The sequence below is a fragment of the Haliaeetus leucocephalus genome, unplaced genomic scaffold (genome assembly GCF_000737465.1).
Source record: "Haliaeetus leucocephalus isolate CR32 unplaced genomic scaffold, Haliaeetus_leucocephalus-4.0 Scaffold228, whole genome shotgun sequence".
NCBI lineage: Eukaryota > Metazoa > Chordata > Aves > Accipitriformes > Accipitridae > Haliaeetus > Haliaeetus leucocephalus.
Window position 1 is genome coordinate 11,070,607 of NW_010972664.1, and position 20,176 is coordinate 11,090,782.

The 20,176-nt window shown below is 40.3% G+C and overlaps 1 protein-coding gene across 1 annotated transcript in view; it reads left to right on the forward strand.

Annotated features, from left to right (window-relative positions):
• Positions 1 to 9,281, forward strand: part of PROS1 (protein S (alpha)) — a 35,730-nt gene extending 26,449 nt beyond the window's left edge. The window contains exons 12-17 of the mRNA XM_010567653.1: positions 390 to 579; positions 1,554 to 1,721; positions 2,801 to 2,969; positions 4,602 to 4,750; positions 5,570 to 5,783; positions 8,748 to 9,281. Coding sequence (XP_010565955.1) covers positions 390 to 579; positions 1,554 to 1,721; positions 2,801 to 2,969; positions 4,602 to 4,750; positions 5,570 to 5,783; positions 8,748 to 8,893 — 1,036 coding nt within the window. The 3' untranslated portion in view covers positions 8,894 to 9,281. The remainder of the gene's footprint in view (positions 1 to 389; positions 580 to 1,553; positions 1,722 to 2,800; positions 2,970 to 4,601; positions 4,751 to 5,569; positions 5,784 to 8,747) is intronic.
• Positions 9,282 to 20,176: the final 10,895 nt, after the last annotated feature.

Sequence of the window (20,176 nt, forward strand, 5' to 3'; positions counted from 1 at the left end):
TCATAGATCATGAATTTTTTCCCCATCACATCTCCATGAAATGCAATAGGAATGAATATTACATCTATCTTTGTACTCAAGGGGGTGCGTATCCTTCACACGTAAAGCTCATAGCAGATTTGGGAACTGAGCCAAGGCTCTTTCAAATCCCAGCTCAGGGTGCTAATCTCAAAACTTTTCACTGGATTCAGATGAACAAGGCATACGTTATTAGATTCTGCTTTTGACTAATTGTGTGCAAATATCAGAACTGCTCAGATAGATACAGAGTTACCAAAAGGTTAGTATCTATGAACTTTTTTTTTTTTACTCTATTAATGAGTTATCCTAGGCTACACAGTATTTCACATTTCCTGTCTTCTTATTAAGATTCCTTCTTCACAACTCAGATTTACAGCAGAATTTGATTTCCGGACATATGATGCAGAGGGAGTTATACTATATGCAGAATCCCTTGACAATACAGCATGGATCTTGCTTGCTGTTCGTGATGGGAAGATTGAAATTCAATTCAAGAATGAGTTTGGAACAAAAGTCACCAGTGGAGGCAAAGCCATTAATGATGGACTATGGCATATAGTAAGCTGGGTTTTCTTTTCCCCTTTCCTTCCTTTAACCCACTATGGGAACATTCTTGATAAGTAAAGTAGGGAGAAACTAAGCAACTATTAAAAAGGCTTAAAATGATGCCCTCAAATCCCAGATTTAAAAATCAACCAAGAAATCCACAAGAATGCCTTATATCTGGGAAATCGTGGCACCTGTTTACGATCAAGAAAGAGGTAACTACCACTAGCTGGCAACATAGGAATTATTCTTTGTAATCATGAAAAAGGAAGCAGCAGAATATTAAAAAGTGTGATTGCATGGTCAAGTGCATAGTTACTTAATGCTTTGTCTAGAGAGCAAGTTTTACATTTGCTAGACCAGAAATCCATCTTATTCTTCAAGGTTGCATACCTAGGATGAAAGGCCTTGGTCACTTACACCACCTCTAAATCACACCAGATTATTAACACCAGTTAGGTTTTGTTTGGTTGGTTTTAAAAGGGGGCAAGAGAAGCTAGGATTCTGCATAGACTTCCTGTTTCAGTTCAGTACAACTTCCTCGAGATTAAAAATCCACTTTGATGCTTAGTAATATCAGGAGCAAGCGTTGAACCCATTTAGTCTACATCCCATCTGAAGATTCAATCCTCTGTAGCAGGTTGCAGTGACATGGACAACTGTATGCCAAATGTGGATTGGATATAGAGCAGTTGTAGAAATCAACTTCTTGCAAACTCTAAAGCAAACTAATCAGCTGCATGGGTTTTCCCAGGGGTAGGATGAGGGTGGAATGTAAGATCATCCTCCTGTGGATGTCCATGGATATGGACAGTTGTCGTGATTCAAGTTTAAATATGCTGTAAATATTGACTGCATTAAAACTATTTTACAAGTTAGGTATTTAGAGAAACATTAGTAATGCTTCATACAGACATATGTAATTAGTATTTAAAATATTCTACATGTTTGTCTGTTTATATGTAATTATTTGTATTTAATTCTAGATATCGGTTGAAGAACTAGAACACAGCATCAGTGTAAAAATAGCTAAAGAAGCCGTGATGAGTATCAACAGCCCAGGAACTCTTTTTAAACAATCACAGGGTTTCTTGGAAACTAAGGTGTACATTGCAGGATTACCTCGCAAAGTGGGCAACACTCTTGTTAAACAGGTAACTAACATAGTAAGAGTAATGTTGATTAATGCCATTCTGTTATTTGTTCGGGTTTGTATTGTTTACTTAGTAGTCACAGGGGAAGGAAGAGTGGCATAGAATCCATTTAGAAGATGAAAATCAGGTTATTAAACCACTGTTTTGAAAATAAACATGCATGAAGCTTTGTAGTCTGTCTTCAGTTAGGTTTCAGTTGAAAAAACACAGCACTTATGGTCTAATCTTTCAGGATTCTGTAGCCTGTTTCCTAATATAGCTTTAAGATTCCCTAAATCACCACCATTTCTGCTGTGAGAGCATTTCAGAATGATTCATGTTTCTAGTGCTAGCTTTTGCCAGGCTCTGAATAGGTATGGAATTCACTGTGCAGGCAGGCAGCACAATGAGCTTTCATTTTTATTAGGTTTTATAATAGCCCAGGCTAGACATGGCCCATGATTCTTTCAGTCTTCCATCCTCAACAGCTCTGTCTTATGCTGGAGATGGGTACAGTCAAGTTGTTGCTAGTGTCTGCATCACAGTCCAGGAGCCCTCAAACTAATTGGCAGTCTAAACAGAGAGGCAAAAAGTTACTGTACAGTAGAGGCTGCACCTTTTTTTTTTCTAATTAAATCCATTTTTGCTCAAAAGTGAAACAGAGAGAAAAAATATGAAGCAATACAACAACATCCCCTTACCCAATAGAAAGTAATTCCAGAAATTTCTTTGTACTTTGGCACAAGGAGAAGATGAAACCTTGAACAAGGAACAGTGCTAGTGATCATTGTCTTTTGGCTACAGAAAAGCTGTTGTGACCTAAATGAAAGGACAGCATGAGCTTTAAAAATTGAAGCAATCTATTTTGTACAGATCACTGGCATCAAAATGGGAAATGTTATTAAATCAGAAATACCTTTTGAAGGCTGAGGTCCTAAATGCGTCCCATTTGTTTTCTCCCAGCATCAGTACTGTAACCTATAGCACCAATAGGGCTATTATTGGCTACCCAGAAATAAGCTGATATGTAAAGTAACGCCTTATTAACATTTTTAAAACAACTTTGAATGCAAACACCTAGTGCTGTAATTCTTCTACAGATTAACCCTCGGCTAGATGGGTGCATTCGTGCCTGGAACCTGATGAATCAGGGACATTCCGGTGTAAAAGAAGTTATTCAAGAAAAACAAAGTAAACACTGTTTAATAGCAGTGGGGAGAGGATCCTTCTACCCTGGCACTGGAACAGCAACATTTCAGATAAACTATAGTAAGTATTTTTCTGTCTATTCCTTTATTTTTTGCTGGACTGGTGATGGAACTGATGAATTGTTGAAAGGAAGAAAAAAAAACAACCCCACACTCAAACTAAACTATACGCCACTGCATTCAGCAATGATTCCCATAACTTCTGTTAGAAGTTTGCTTGAATGAGAATTCTGATCCCATTGGTGCAATCCATTTAACTTCTGAAGTGCTTTAGGTTGGGAAGTGTATCTTTTATTTGCAAAGGATGGGTGCTGTTGAACACATTCACTTTCCAAAGATCTAATTCTGACCCCTGTTCATCAATGGGAAAAGCTATCACATTACTGACAGAAAAAGAACATTGAGGACGGAGAAAAGGATCGCTGATAGTTTTGTGTATGCAATTGTGCTTTTAAATGAACATCCTACGTAGATGTTTTAGGTGCATCTCTTGCTCCTTCCTGAACCCAGAACTTTCTTGCCTGACCTCCTGCCCTAATTTCAAAATTTCCAATCCAGAATCAACTTGTGCACACCCGAGAGCCCAAAACAAAACATCTCTTGAGCATCATCCCAAATCCAGTTTTCATTATGCTATTCCCCATCGCAAATGCTATGCCACCCTTCAGCCCTGCTCTTATCCCCAATCCTCTTCATCCCAGGACTTGCTATTGTTTCCTAGGCCTTTTCTTTAAATTCCCTAGCCTACTTCAGAAGATTTCTCCAGCTTTTTATATTCTATTCTTCCAACCAACTTATATCACGGTTTCATATGCCATTCAAATTTCCTTAACTTTCCTCCCATTCATTCATTAACACCCTGCTGCCATGACTCATCCTGACCTTTGTGTTTGGGGCTGCTGCCATGACTTCACCCCATCTCCTTTCTATTCTCACACCCCGACCCCAACACCGAGAGGCTGCCCACACCTACTGCTACCCTTCTATGAGCTATTATAGCCCGCTGTCTCCCTGCCCATTTGGCTTTGTGCAGGGATACAACCTCACCTCATATTTTAGGATTTCTGCTTCCTCAAGAAATTACTAGAAATTGAGAAACTACTAGCTTTGACTTTGGGGGCGGGGCGGAGAGAAAAGGCACTGGAAGAAAAGATACAAAGATCTCAAAACGTCAAATATCTCTTTAAACAGTAATTCTTATATTAGCTTCACTATGAATGCATTATAGGAAATTATATTTGCACCATCTGCATATTTACTTTACGCACCTGCATATTCCCATTTTAATAGTGGAACTGCTTTGGAATGTAAAATTGTAGAATAACTGCCAATCTTCTACTAAGTGGAAGCAATTTATGAGTAAATTAGTTTTTTGGGTTTAATCTTGAACTGACCTCTAATGAATGTGGCACCTATTCCACATTAGAATGGAGAAGGTAGCAAAAAAAAAAAAAAAAAAAGACAAATAAGCACAGAAGATTAGGGAAGATGCAGGATTAAAAGTTTTTCTTTTTTTTTTTTCTTTTTTTAAAGACTCACAGTTCTTTCTGAAAATTCCAAAGTTCACTGTTTTTTCTGGAGATTAGTACTAATTTTTCCACAGTGGGAGCAGACTAAATGCTAATTTTTAACACCATATTAGTTTTTCATTAGCAGATGGATTTATTAATTTCAATTATTCTTTTTAAAACAGATAATCTTGACAGTGCTGAAGATTGGCTAATAAATGTGACACTGACTATTCGCCCATCCACAGACACTGGTGTTATGTTTGCCTTGGTTTCTAATGAAACAGTGCCTCTTGCTTTGTCCATAGTGGACTCTAACTCCTCTGACTCACAGGTGATCTTACAATTATCATAGCAGCTGATACACATATACGTCACACCTCTTGTTTTTGTCTCACTTAACTTACTACTCCATTTGTGAAAAATCAAACTAAAAAAAAGCTACTCACGCTTATTTGCGGTGGAGCTGGTAGGCTGAATTAATATTTTGAAAAAGCACTTAGATCATATAGCGATGTGCAGAAAATGTGTTACTCTTAATGATTGCTACAGCAGTGACTAAGCACTAACTGCTCTTGTGTCAGGCACTGTCCATTACATCACATCTTCTTCAACCTTTCCTTCCAAATGCACAAAGCAGAAAGGGGAATATGGCAGAAGTAGAATGATGATACTATAGTAATGGCATCATGTTACTTTCAATTTATAAACAGACATTTTGTCCTTAAGTTTCCATTTACATCTGTTTACATCAGGCATCCTGAGAGAGCATGATTATACACTATGGCTAATCCGTGCTTTTGCCTGAAATAAGAACCTATAGCGAACACTTCGTTACCTTTGAAACTGTAGCAGTACTCCTTTTGCCTGTAAGAGAAACAGGATTTCACCTCAGAACCATAGCCAAAGATTTTTTTACAGTGAACATTCTGACTTATAAATTTAAGAATATAAATGAATGGTATTCATCACCAAAGGTGATGATTATACAGCAATTTTAGTAACTTATCCAACTTAATGTACTAGTTTTTAAAATGTGGCTCTAACATTTCCTTTTCTTCTACTTCCAAATATAAAATGCATCAGAACTAAGTATAATTGTGTGTTAAAGTTATATGTGACATCTTTTGTGACCTACCATTCTTCCATTTAGAAAATCATTGTGACCATTGGAAACATCACTGTTGCACATCTGGAATCAAAGAAGTTATGTACACCCAGGAAAGTTCTGGTTGGACTTCTAGTGACCAAACAGCAACTTGAACTGTCTGTTGATTCACACACAGTCAGAAGCAATTCAGAGCAGCTGTCTATCCTGCATCAGGCAATGATGGCAAATGTTGTTACCTACTTGGGTGGCCTGCCAGGTGAATTCTATTTCTTTTCATTAATTTGATTATTTGTACAAGCCTGATTATATTCAGCCTTACCCAAGCTAGAAAAAGTCTACAACTGTACAAAAAACCCTCAGGTTTTTTCCCAAGTGATTCGTATTTCATCCATTCTATACAGCTTCTGAGGGATCCTGCTTTTTGACAATAGCATTATTAGGCCCATTAAAGGGCATGGGTCTTTCTCTAGAGGTTTGAAGTCTTGATTTTTGAGCTAGGGAGGAGTGAGCATTGCGTATTTCTGATATGCCACCAGCTGGCACAATTTAGGAACTGCATCAAGGATGTAAGAAAAACAGGCATTTTTAAGTAAATTGTCAGAAGTGCAGAAGGAGAGGTCAGGTTTCAGTAATTAAACTCTGGGCAATAGATGACTGGCAATCTTTGAGACAGAAAATGTGTTGAAACAGCAAATATTTTGATTAAAGCAAGCTGCAAGCGTATCCCCAGTCTTAAGACATGTACAAATGTTATTTTGTACAGGAAGTGTACGCATGCTTATCTGTAAAATAGTTTGACTTCAGGCTGAATCGTGAAGAAAAATAGCATTGCTGCAGACAAGGAATTTGCAAAGCCTAAGGTCTTGAAAAGAACTTGAAAACTAGTAGAGGAAAGACACCATGGTTACAACATTACTACTAGCAGAGCTTTTCTGTATCCTCTATTAAAGTTACTTTAGGGAGTATAAGCCACAATTCCTAAGGAAATTCTAAGAGTCTGACCAACACATCTGACCAATTTGAATTGACATCCATTTTACACGTAGGCTGCAGTGTCATAGCACTGCCCCAGTTACAGTTGGTCTGTATGTGCAGTGTGTGTCTTCTGCAGGAGTCAAAGGTGCGCAGGAGGAGAAAGGAGGGAGGAACTATGTATCCATTGGAGATGATCTCTTTAGGCATTTCTTCCAAGGTAGCTTACACAGGAGAAGCTGGAATTATGGTTCACCCTCTAGACTTGCTTGTCAGAATAGAAGAAAGGTGTTTAGGGCAGCACTGCACGTATCACAGCCTCTGTCTGAAGTGGTGGTTGCCTGAGTATCCAGGCCCGTATGTTGGCATTTATTTGTTCTCTACAAGTCTTCATACACTGGTAATCAAGGATGTAACAAAATTTAGGCACCAAATATGACAATTTCTCCTCTAATTTTGTTTTTGAATGGATATGCAATATCTTGGAAACCAGATAACCAGGTGAGGTCAAATTGAATGTGTAAAATGAGAATAATGCACTAATGGTGCAGTACCATCACATATCGCAATAGGTCAGCGTCGGTATTTTTGCAATACCATCTCTCTTTAAAAGAGAGATGAAGTCAGTATTTACTTAGTAGAGATGTGTCAGTAGGTTAACTGAGCTATAGTAACTTAACAAAGAATCCAGTAATTTCTTAGACCTCTTCATCTTTGTGATATTTAAATGATTCTTTCTAGTACATTGCCAGCCACAGAGTAATTAGCATCTTAAGAGTTAAGACCTTGGCTTCAGTCAGGCATCCTAAATAGATAAGAAGCAAGTGTTAGTTACTTGTTGGGCCTTAAAAGTGAGTGTAATCTCTCAGTTTTAAAAGGTATCTTCAACATGCAAATTAACAAAAAAAAAAACCCTCTGTATGCATAAACAGTCTCTAGTTGGAGGTCTCAAAAAAGCAACAAAACTCCCCACATTATCCAAAGGACCCTCTTCCACAACAGCCTCTGTTACCAAAAAGAGAAAAAGTAATACAGGAAAACTACTTTAGATCCCTGTGTACAGCCAGTTTGGCTAGACCGATTCATTCACTCTTAACTCACCCCTGAAAAGCCTCTGGGATTACTGAGCAGTGTAAAAAGGTAGGTAAGGATCCCCACACTGAGCTACGATGTACAGAACTGTATGGTTAAAAGGCATCTAACAAAAATGTGCATTTCATGAAGGCCAGAAGTCCCTATTTTTTATACATGTTTCTTCAAACTAGTAACAGCATTGCGAGTATGCCTCCTTGTTAATTAATACAGCACAACCAGTGCAGGCTAGATGAGACTTGCACAGTTCTATGACAGCAGTGTTATCATCACCAGAGTAAAAAGAGCAGAAGGGCACAATTCTACAGGAATTTGTACAGTACCTCAGCTTACAGCAAAATGAAATGACAAGGAAGCAACATTTCTTGTTCCCCAGACAATCAAGTCGATCTTCTAGGAGGGATAGGATGATTAACATCTGAAAAAAAAGGTGATGCTCTTGAGATCAGCTTCTAGGCATCCTCATTCTAGTTGCTGAAGGTACGTGGATCACCTTATGTCTACCTTGAAAGACTCCAGTTGTACCCTAAGACCTCAGAGCAATGCCTGCTTGATTTTGTGCTTAACACATTGTTTCCTGAAGCATATCCATGATCTGATATTGCCGTAACCCAAACAATACCTAAATGAGGAACAGATAAAGTGAGTCTTTTACAGAGAATTCCCTTCTAAGAAGCAGTAAGGAAGCAGTAAAATGTGTGGAGTTCCCAGGGGTCCCCTATCTGAGAACCTGCAGTTTTGAATCCAGAGTAGCTTTCTGGCAAAAGCAAGATGGTTCTCTCTGTGACCTCTAAAGCCATAAACATCTGTTTGTAGGTCAGTACGAGAACAGTGGACGCCAGGAAACAAACTATTGGTTCACTGTTGTTAATACAGGAAATACTGCTATGAAAAACATTCACATAGTTAGGTTTCTGGATGGGAATAGACTCCTAACGCATATTTCAAATTTTACTGACCTCTCTCATCTTTGCTGACTTTATCTCAATCTTGAAGAAAAGGGAGAAGAACTTAAGTGTTTCCTTCCAAATTGCTTTTTTCTCCCATGGCTGGCTAATGGATGGGGAATGTAGTATTCCCCGTGTTTTTGCTAATCTGAAAAATACATAAGAATTTGTATGCCTTGGCCTAATAAATTGAATGTGTTTCTGTGCAGATGTTCCTCTGGGTGCTACGTTAGTAACCGCTTTTTATAATGGCTGCATGGAGGTGAAGGTCAACAACAGACAGCTGGATCTGGATGAAGCCATTTCTAAACACAATGACATTAGATCTCACTCATGCCCACTGATTATGCAGTAACCATTCAATTCTTAATTTAACTTTTTTCTTTCAGATATAATTTGTGTAATTAGTCTCATTCCATAATGAAGCCTGTATTATTTTATTCAAGATGTGCCAGGAAAGTAATCAACAGCATGTTTTTCCTCCCTTTCATATAGAATGAGGGAAAAAAATCCCCTCTGTTTTCAGCTGTAAAGAGACATTCAAGATGAAAATTCTGTAAAATATTCTTTTATTCATATCAGTGATAAATCTTAAAGCTAGATTTATCTTCCATGTTCATACTATGCCCTTGATATATTTAGTTTGGAGCGAAAGTTCAGGAAGTTCTGTTTAGAACCAATTTTACTTCTTATTTTCCATATATCAGCATAAAGTTACGAGTTGCAAATTTTGGTAATGTATTTGAATCTAAACAAAACTAGTCTCAAACTTTTCCAAGCATAATATACAGAGAAAAAAAATCTCTACAGGTTTTGTAACATGTGCTTTTGGTAAAGCAAAAAAATACCCCGGAATCCAGAGCACAAGCTCTCAGTGAATATGTTTACAAGTTGTATCAATATTGGTAAAGCAACTTCAAAACTGAAGTGTTTTTGTAAGTAGCTCAATTTTTGAAAATAGGTCTTGTTATACTGTACCAGCTTTAATTCTTCTATCTTAGGAACCCAGCTTTAGACAGAGTTCTGGATCAGGTCAGGTAATTTGCTTTCAAAGTGGGTTAGAATACACCCCAGGCAATTTTGGAAAACAGAGGAGATGGCTTGAAAGAAGGAGCTCTGGTCTTCATCACAGGACATCAAACTGGACTTTGCTAAGTAAAGCTGAGAATTTGTGGTAAACATTTCTTCCATTTGTGACAAATCTAGCACTCCTCAAAATGAGCACCCTTTAATAGTCCATCATATTATTCCCTTTATTTAGGTCAACCTTGCATTCACAGAGCCCCAGAAGAGGTTTGTTTGTGAGCTCTCTTGCAGTTGTGTTTCTGACATACTTGAAAGCCTAAATTTTGCTAGTAACATCAGAATGTAAAGCCATATTCTGCTCAGCCAACTTTAATGGAACAGGTAATTAGAAAAGTATTGTTTTCCTCAGGTGTGCTCATTTCAAGCATTTCTAATACTTCTTTAACATCCTTTGAGTGCTCTTTCCACTTCCAGCCTCATTTTCACACAATCAGAAACCTCCCTGTGCAGCTCACCTAGAGGTTTTGTTAACCCCAAACCAAATAAATAGCAAGAGAATTGCTATAAGCAATGAATATATACTCTCATCCATCAACCGGAGAGACATTTATCTGCCAGGATTCTTGACCTGAGATTTGCTTTCTTAGCTTGAGACATTGAAGTGGAAATGTATGTACAGAAGGATGGATTGTGACAATACTCACTTTGAGTATTGCCTTTCTCCAGAGCTATTCCCAGTGACATTAGTGAGGTTTCTTTCATTGTTGAGCACTAACATTAGTACATCAGTATTGCAGAATATGAGCCCATCTTTCAACATTATTGCTTTGTCTGAGGTTATAGTTAACTTCACTTCCCACTTGTGTAATGTAATACAGGATTTGCTCTGACTTTCATACCAGCCAGCCTCAGTAGAGTCTCTGAATCTGTCCAGCCCTCGTTCATACGTAGCTGCTTATCAGCAGGAATACCATACGGCTGACACTCAGGGGCTAATTGCCTGTGAACTAATAGTTCACTTTTTTAAGATGGCATGTAAAAAAAGCTTTGATTTCTCCAGACTCCATGGAGGGGAAATAACTGCAGGAAAGCATTCCTCCCTGCTCTCCTTCCATCCCAACACACACATTCTTCATTTGGGCCTAAGTTAAGTTGAAGAAAAAGTTGACTGAAATAAGTAGGCTTTGCATGCAAGGCAGAGCTGAATTGGGACTTTTGACATCAAATACACATGTGATCACTATTTACAGTATCTCACGGCAGCACCACTAAATTCTGGGTCAGCCTCTGCCTTCCACAACAAACACAGAAATGATGAGATGAGAAACACACAGTAAAGTGTCAGCAATACTCTAAATGCTTATGTCGGCCTGTGCGACCAGAAGAAAAGGTTTGGGGTTTTGTTTGTTTGTTTAAGGGTAATAAATGGTATAGAGGTAAAATGAAAGAAAAAAAAAATTTCTCATGCAGTCACCATTTCTTTTTGTTTTCATGGAATAATGTTTTAGGATTTTGCAGTTATAATGAAACCTCTGCACTCTTTTTTTTTAATGTAAAAGTGCCTCCCTATTGTAAGAATTAAATAAAGCAGCATTTGCAAGTTTCTTTTCATTTTAAGTTGTATTTGCATATCTTCGTTCATTTTCACTGTGTAAGACTTGTTCCAGTGGTCAAATGGCTTACTCAGGAGATTGTGATAATCTTCAGCTTCAAAGAAAAGAGTTGGCTCAAATTAATATGCTATCCAAATAGGCATCCATATTCTCTAGATAAATTTTTAAGTTTATTAATTGTTCAATATTGCCTGAGGAAATTAAGCTTTACTTAAAACTACATGTGGAAGAAAAGGGATCAGTGAAAGTTATTGATTCCTATCTTTTCTCCTTCATCAGATGATTATGCCTAAAAATACAATGAAGTACATTTCAGCAGGGGCCATTCAGTGTTTATACAGAACAGCTGCACCTGCTCTGTGCTTTTTCAGCTCCTGTGCACCAAGTGTTAAAAATCAGTATCTCCTAATTTCCTTGAAAATGAAATCTAGTCATGGAATTGGTTCTCATTTATACTAGAGCAGCTTCCTGCTTACATGCCTCATCAACGTTTACTTTACATTCTTTAATGCTTGCGTGTCTCCTAGTAGATTGAGTGCAAACACCTTCACTGTTGATACTCAAGATTAGCTCTAGAGCTGTCATCTTCAGAGAAAGAGAGGCCAAACTCATTTTCAGTCATTCTGGTCCTGCTTATCACTGAACAGTGCACTGATGTTGGTCCTTTGATGTCATTAGTCATACATACACGCTTAATATTTTGTTGCCTCAGCAACCTTATTATATCAAAATAACCACCCTGATTTGGGAGCAATTTCATGTTTTATCTGCCAAAAATGTACCAAAAAAATGGATACAAAGAAAACCATAATAGCTAATACCAAAGGGGTAAGGAAGGCATCACTGTGACTAAAAAAGAACCGAGATACTCACACTCTGGTTTTGTCTTTTCCTGACCACAGTCCCAGAGCAGCAGTTCAGAGCTAGGTGACCTTGGTTCCTGTCATGTTAGATAGCTTGTGGGTGCTGAAGTGCCAGCAAGATGGAAATACCATTGCACTATCACTGGAAATCAGAAGGAACATCTACAAAAAAATCCATCCCAACTACCTACAAAACCTTAATAGTAACAGGGTTTACTGTTCATGTTTTTAAAAAATGCTTCCTATCCACAAAACAACTGTACCCCCATTGTTACACTGGGCATATCCTTTTGCTCTCAGGGTAGTTACATTTCAATAGGAATACGTGAATAAGCAGCTAAATCAAGCTGGTTCCCAGTAAGGGAGCTAGTACGTTGCTTATAGGCACTTGAATCAATCAAGTGGTTGCAAATCGACACAGCTGTATGTAATTCAGGACTTAACTATGTGGGGTTTTTCTGAGTGGTTTTGTTTGTTTGTTTGTTTTGGTTTTTTTTTTAAAGGAATTTGTAGCATCCCAGCAAATTAGGAATGTGGCAAAACCACAAGTAACAAGAAACCAGTATCACACAACATAGGTTTGCAGAGACACAGAGTGTCCCGTCCCCCCCCGCCTTGTCATTCAGGATGAGGACCATGGGAAGCACAACAACATGTAAAGCAAAAAAACTACTCACCGCACCCCTCCTCCCCTTCCCCATAAGCAGTTAGGTGCATTTTGGGAAAGTCAGACATGTGCAAAAATAATTATGACAACAGTACTTTTTAAAGTAACATTTTCATACACAAACATTAACATAAAAGCATCCTATGCAGCAATCTGTGCCAGAAAATTTTCAAAGTAGCATGGTGCTTCATTTCTGTCCCTTGATTTTGGAAACGCTGAAAAGGCAGAAACCCAGTCCACCTTTGTGTGTTGGCTTCTATCCAGCCTAGTGGAGCACTTGCAGGAGGGACACACACACACAAAATCAGAAACAACACTGACAAAAAAAAACCCCTCACCAAACAGCACACACACCAAAAACCACATGCCCATTTGATCCGATAGATGTTTTCACCTTTCCTCTCTCTTCCACTCTATGCCCCTCCAAACACATCAACACCTCTTTCAAAAAAACCCCACTTACTTTTTAACCTCACTTGGCAATTTTCCATCATCCAGCATGGCAACAGTTTGCTCAAAAGTCAGGGCTGTGTGTGTGCCCCCCCACCCCAAGGCCAGCTTTACAAATGCACGTATATGAACAGGCACGCTTGACTGTAAACTGCAGCTTAAACAAGGACTTCATGTTGCCCTTGAGTATCTGTCACTAGAAGAGTAACCAAAGACACTGAAAGTACAAGACTCTAGTCTGTGATGCTAGACCTGCTATAGATCGAGTCTCTCTCTCACCTTTCCTCATAAGCAAAATAGGTCCTTGAAGCCCTTTTGAAAATCTTGCCTTACTTTTGCAAGCTTTAACATTTCCAAAGTAGTGCTTTGTTTCTTAATGCTCAGCAGGAAGCTGTGCTTCCCTCCCCTCCCATCCCCCAGTTAAAAGGTAAATAAAACCCAACACAACAATACGCTGCTCTGCAGTTACAAAAAAGCCATATAATTAGGCTTTCTAGAGACAGGGCCAGCATCAGCCTCATTCATCTCCGATCAGGTCAAACTTCCTCTGCTGAAGGCCGGCTGCAGCACTGGCGGGGGAAGCACGTGCTAACAGCAATGCTGACACCCGGCGTCAGTCAACTGAAGAGGTGGTGAGGGCCACAGGACTGGTGAGCAATACTTCCAGAACTTACTAGTGGGTTTATTTATGATATTATAAATAAAATATTAATTAAAGGTAAGGCCTTAATTAGTGGGACATAAGAAGAGCACTGTAAGACACATGCTAAGGTACACGTGAATTGTTGCAAGGTTTGGGCAGCACAGAAGATACAGAATAAAACTAGCTTTGCTTAAAACAAACCCCAAGAAAGAAAAGTTCATGTATAAACCAGCCAATATTTCTGGTTACCATTCAGCAGTAGCTTACCTTTCCAGGAAGGGTTTTTTCCTTTCTTCAAAGTCTAGCATGATTCCCATCAACCAAAACTCTGTATAAAAAAAAAAAAAAAAGAAAGAAAACCACAAACCAGCTGTCATTAGAGCAAGCCTTACTCTTTTCTAGCCTATCACAGAATGCTTGATCATTCCCACGAGCTGGTCACAGACTCCTGCTGACACAGCCTGTTGAAAAGCAATCTTTCCTTTTAAATCTGGGAGGAAGCCAGCCTTTTGCTGAAAGGGTTTCTCCTGGAACAGAAGGTTGTGTGGATTTAACAAACCTGTTTGCCTGGAACAGGCAAACCCTATCACCTTGTAATTCATGACTTTATATTACCACACTGGGCAATAGAGGCATTAAGCAAGCTGTACAGATGAACTGAAGTTTGTGTCTCGGTGAAGGTTTATACACGCTCTCACAGTCTTTCAGAGGATTCATAAGTAGTTTATTGGCAGCTTCACAAAATCCTCATAGTGAAGTCATTACTCTGCATTTGCTGTTTTCCACAGATGTGAACCAGGATGACATGAGGATCTGCCCCAAAATGTCCTTCCATCTGCTGGGGTGGGCCAAAACCCCCGGTCCTTGGGGTGCTCCACCCCATACGGGAAATGAGATTAGTCTGGGTCAAACAGTCAAGAGAGGGACTGGTGTCCTGTCTTCACAAGTGAAGGCTGCTTTTGTAGGCACTTAGCTTTTTAGACAAAGGTAAAGGAACAATATTTCCAAGCATGCTCCATATAAAAAAAAAAGATTGTCTCTTTAAATACACAATGGATAAGAACAATCTTTTCAAGTAAGATGAGCACAGTTACTGTAGGTCTTTCTTAAAGCAAGATGAGCCTTACATTGTTATTTTCCAAACTTTATTTACACAGGGAAGACTTTTTAAAGAAATAACAAAAATTAGAAATACAGGCTGAATTTTTTTCAAACAAGCAGACAGAATATAATCACAATAATTTGGGGCAATATGGGTTGGTAAGTTCTTTACATGTCACTGAAAAGCCCAATCATTGATTTAAATGACATGAATCTTCTTTTCATATTTTGTTCCTGCAGAAAATAAAATGGTTTTTACTGCTGTTGTAAAGCAGGTAACTTACTTAAATGGTTACTCTTTCAGCTGTTTGTGCTCTGTAGCAACCTTTCTTCTGAACTGGCTTTAGACTTTCATCAAAAGGTGAAGATACAAGGAGTCCCAAGTTACCCACCACTAACGATAGTAGTAGTTGATGCATTCAGCAGTTCCTTGCTCTGTTCTGAGTGTCAGTGATGTCATTAGCTGAAGCCAGTGAAGCAGAGCTATGACCTGTGATTTCAAGGGCTGAAAATGTAGTTTAGCTCATCTATAAGAAAGTAAGAACAAACTTTGCCAATATTTCAAACGTCCAGCTACTGCCAGAAACCTGAAGAAACTGCTGCTAAGCAAGGATGAAATTGATTTAATCAGTCTTACCTTACACCCTATTGTAGGTCTTGATATAAAAATCACCCTCCACTTGCTCCCCAAAAACCAACCAGTGAAAATTTAAAAGAGGATATTAGTTCCTCAGGAATATGCACAATGTTTATTAAACAGACCCCTGAAGCGCTTCATGCCTTTGCCCAGAATCAATGGGGTTTTCTTCATTATGTGCACTGATTTTTCTGCTGCTAATGTTGGGTTTAACTCCTAAACTACAGAAAGTGTTTGTGTAGGCAGGTGACAAAACAATACATGAAGGAATGATCTCCAAGGGCGCAAAGGGATGTTAGGCATCCACCTGCTGTTTAAAGTCAACCACCCCACTACCTTTCATGCTTCTGCAAATCTGTCTTGTTAGACAGCCAGAAGAACCTGATCTACACACAGTACCTCAAAGCCAAAACTTAAATTGTGTGCTATTCTTTACCAGAACAAAGATCTACCTGGGTACAAACACAGAGGTTTATATTTGCAGTCAGAAGAGAAATAGGTCCAAAGATTCTCTGACTTCAAACAAAAATAAAACATGCTTGTGACAGTACTGCATTGGGAGACCAATTTTAACCTGTCCCAGCTAAGTATGATGTATACAGAGAGTTAGAAAGCAACTTCCCAGACAATCCAGAAATCTGATGATTTCCCGTGTCTGTTGTACATTGTACTATATATCAATGCATAGCATAATACATTTTAAGTATTGTGTTGAACATCAGACATATTGGCTTTATGCAGCAATGCCAAGTTTAAACTCCTGCTGGGAACTTTCTATCCAGACTTTCAGTTCCTAGTGATGAAGAAAGTTGCAATGACACTAGTGACTTTTGCAAACTGCAGTTAGATTTATACACTGCCCCAGGGAGAATGTTGGGGACTCCAGTGTGCTAGCAAAATTAATCTCCACTTCTGTTCCACCAGAGTCCAGTCGCTTGGCATGGCTATGTCTGAGCCTTGGAGGAGAGCTAGCTGGCTGTCACTCAGTCCTTATAGCAGAAAGGAGATGCTGGCTGGCCGTTCGAGGCAAGCAGAGGAGAGAGAGCAGATGGTACCTGGCTGGTTGTTCGGGGCTTATGTTCAACTGCTGTTACGAAGCCCTGCCATCTAGAGGTACCATTGGATGCTCCACTGTTGTGTAGTGTGGAGCGCAGAGGATGTGTAGCCTATAGATGATACATCTACACTCCAGGAAGCAATGACATGTTACAATAACCCTCCTTGCTTTAAACAAGCTGTATTTGACACCAGCATGGAGCATGATGCAAGCCCATTTATGCTGCTTTGCAAAGGGGAAAGAAGGCCCAGGTAGCACTGCAGCTATTCTGGCTGCCTGTCTGTCGTCACCACAGACACTGCAATGTTTATGGGTTGATTTGCAAAAATACTTACAGCAATTTTATGTCTTCATATTAGCTACAAGGATTCATCTGCTGCTGGTCACAAGACTGCCAGTTTTGTTACCTTGCCTTATAGGGCAAAAGCCAACCCTGCCCCGTGACCATTTTATTTTGCCTTTATAGCAAGAAAAGGTTGGTCCAAACACTGTCCTGAAGGCAAATTCTCTATTCTATGTTAGTGCCCTCCTTCCATGTGTTAGGTTTCCCACCCATCATCCACACCGGTGAAAGCAGATCTGTGGATATGCTGCTACTCACTGAATGTTCACATGGAAGTTCATCTGAGTACAACAGGAGCATTTTGAGATCCCAGTGAATGTACATGTCTGACCTACTTAGTTTAGCAATAAAATAGGGGCTATGGTAGCTGCCAGCACAGGTTCACTTGCAGTGTAACAGGCATGCTGGGTTCTTGCGGGCTCAGGCACCATCCGCACTGCAGAGCTTGCCACTGGCATTTAGTTATCAATCCCCTTGCTGTTTCATAAACCACAAATGAATCTGACTTGCTTTCTTATGACTGGGTTGGTAATATAGGACTCTACCTCTTTCTCTGCATTTGTAAAACATCCTCATTTCTAGCCCTTTCATTCAATTTTTCTCAACTCCAGGCTCTTCAAGTCTCCTCATGCTTCTGGATGAGGAAATGCCTATCTGAGCCTCCTCTACTGATTTGCATCACACTTATTTCCCTGCCTCTGTTGTTGATCACAAAGTGGGATTCAAAGCACCTGGTGCCATCCTACAACATTTTAGTCTTAACACTTAGGTTATACAGCTCTGCAAGCTGTACTTGCACTTATGGGAGAACATGATCCCCTGCTGTTCCCCTGGACCAGTCTGAGGTCTATCAGAAAGGGATGTCCTGCTTCTAGAGTTGCTCTGAGACGTCGTATCCCTCTGTGATGTAGTTTTGAAGGGAAAGGTGTTAGCTATCATGGAGAACCTGAATTTTGATGACTCTCAGGGTAGTGACAGTACAATAAGGCTCCTGTCTAGCCCTCTGAGGTGACATAACCAGGTCTGACTCTGTACCTGGACTCACCTTAAGAGCTGCACTTCTATCTAGCCCATGTGCTGGGACTTGATGGTGCTATGACTTCATAGACACCAGGGTCTGCTTTCAGGTTCTCTGACACTGGTTTTGGGAACTTCTTTTGCTTCGATGAAGGGTTGAGCCCTTGTTTCAGAAAACACAGGTCTTGCCTTGACCCTTCCAATACTCTACTACCCTGGCAAAAGAGACCCTAATGTCAACATTGACGTTAGACAGGTTCCTGCATAACACTGCAGGGGAGAAGTGTTTTCCCGCTGCTGACCCTTTGGAGCCTGACTCTTTATGTACAGTTGGTTTAAGTGCTGGTCTTCAGCAAATACCTGGAGGAAGCCAGCGCTTTGGATCCATTACTGGAAACAATCTGTAGATGGTTAGCTGGTCATGCAAATTGTATTGTTGCTACACTTATTAAATGTCTAATTTTCTGCTTTGGAACATTATCACTAGACCTGCCCTCTGCTTCTCCCACCTGCTGAGGGCAGAGGAAGAGAATTAAACGAAGTACTCTGACCCTTCCAGGAAGTACACATCTGAAGTTGATGGCCTTACAGAGATGCTGACCAGCTGTTTATTATTTCTCTGGAAATCTTTGTCTTGTTTCCAACAAAACACTTTCTGTCATAGGTTCACTACGTTTCCCTAAGACTGGGGCACTGTTTTTCATTTGTGTTCTCTGTTTCCTGGCCAAACATTGCATTACAACCAGAGAAAGCTTGCAAGAATGTAGCAGCATATTGGGGTGAAAAATAAACATTCTAGAGATATTGCAAGTATTTCCAAAGCAAGCAATATACCCTCAGCAGGGTCAGAATTAAAGTTCATCTGAAAAGGAACATAAACACATGACGGTTTGAGACAGCACAAATAAGATTTCTTATACACAGGACTCTGCATTGGGGGCGCAGGGGAGCTTCTGCTTACAACATGACAAAAGGTGATGGCCCATATTAACATATATCTGCCATGTAGCACTTCTGTCTGCATGTATCAGCTGTGGCGATGTGTCCATTCAGCCACTCTGCCTTTGCCTCATTGTCAAATATGTTTAATTAAGATACTAAAACCAATGAGAAATGGATGTTTCTCATACGGCTAACTACTGATGTGCTGTCAGTGGAGCGTGTATGTGTGGAGAATCAGATATTTTAAGGCCAAAACATCCCTCCCCCCACCGTAGAATTTCTACCTTAGCTGACAAAAATCCTTTCACGTCAAACTAACTCCATTATTTTGGATGACCTGCTGCCACTTTTTCACTCAGTGCTTTGACATAATGTGATACACCAGATCTTAAAGAAATGCTTGTATCTGCTATGTTTATGTTAGCTGTTAAAGCCAACATAGTTACCAAGGAACACACAAGCTAGGCTTATATAAAATATTTGCTAATACAGTTATCAGCCTGGGACCATCAACTTGGAATTTGGTGGTCTTTCCACATGCTTGTCAGTGATGACGTACATATTTTTCCCTGGGGATCAGCTACCCGTCATCCATTTGCTGTTCCATAAACCAGGTTTCCATAAGAAAAGTCACTTTCTAAAGGTTATGCAAGATCTGCTGTAGAGAAAGCTGACGTGCATGCACTGCTATCTACGAAAACCCTCCTTGGTTTTCCTCCAAAGCCCTTCTTTCTGTATCGCGAATGAAATCCAGAAATGCGAAGGAACTACAGAGAAGCAGACCCCGCGTGAAATTCACCGCTGGAGGAGACACTAGGCTGCGTTCGGAGCGGATTCTCGCAGGCGGAGAGCCGGGCGCTGGGTTTCCCGGCTGGCGGGCCGGGCCGCAGTTGCCCCACCGACTGCCCTCCCCGGCGGCACCTGCCTGGCCGCCGAGCTCTGAGGGCTCCTGAGGGCTCCTGAGCAACGGGTCGTTCCCGCTTAAATCACAAGACGCCACGTTCGGTTCCTCGGCCTGGAAATTCCCAGTCAGCTCCAGCCAGAAGAGGCAAGAGACGGGCGGGTCAGCAGAAGCCAGACAGGGCAGAGCTGCTGCATAACGTGGTGAGGTCTCCTTAAGCCCAGCTCAAGCACCCTGCAGAGGCTCACGGCGCATCCGAAAGATGTTTGTGTCCCTGCTTCCCCTCGGCCAGGCGCACTGAGGCGGGCGGTAATTCTCCTCGTAACCCCGCGGCGCGAACCCGCCGGCCGTCGGGGAGCGCCTGCCGCCGCCGGCACC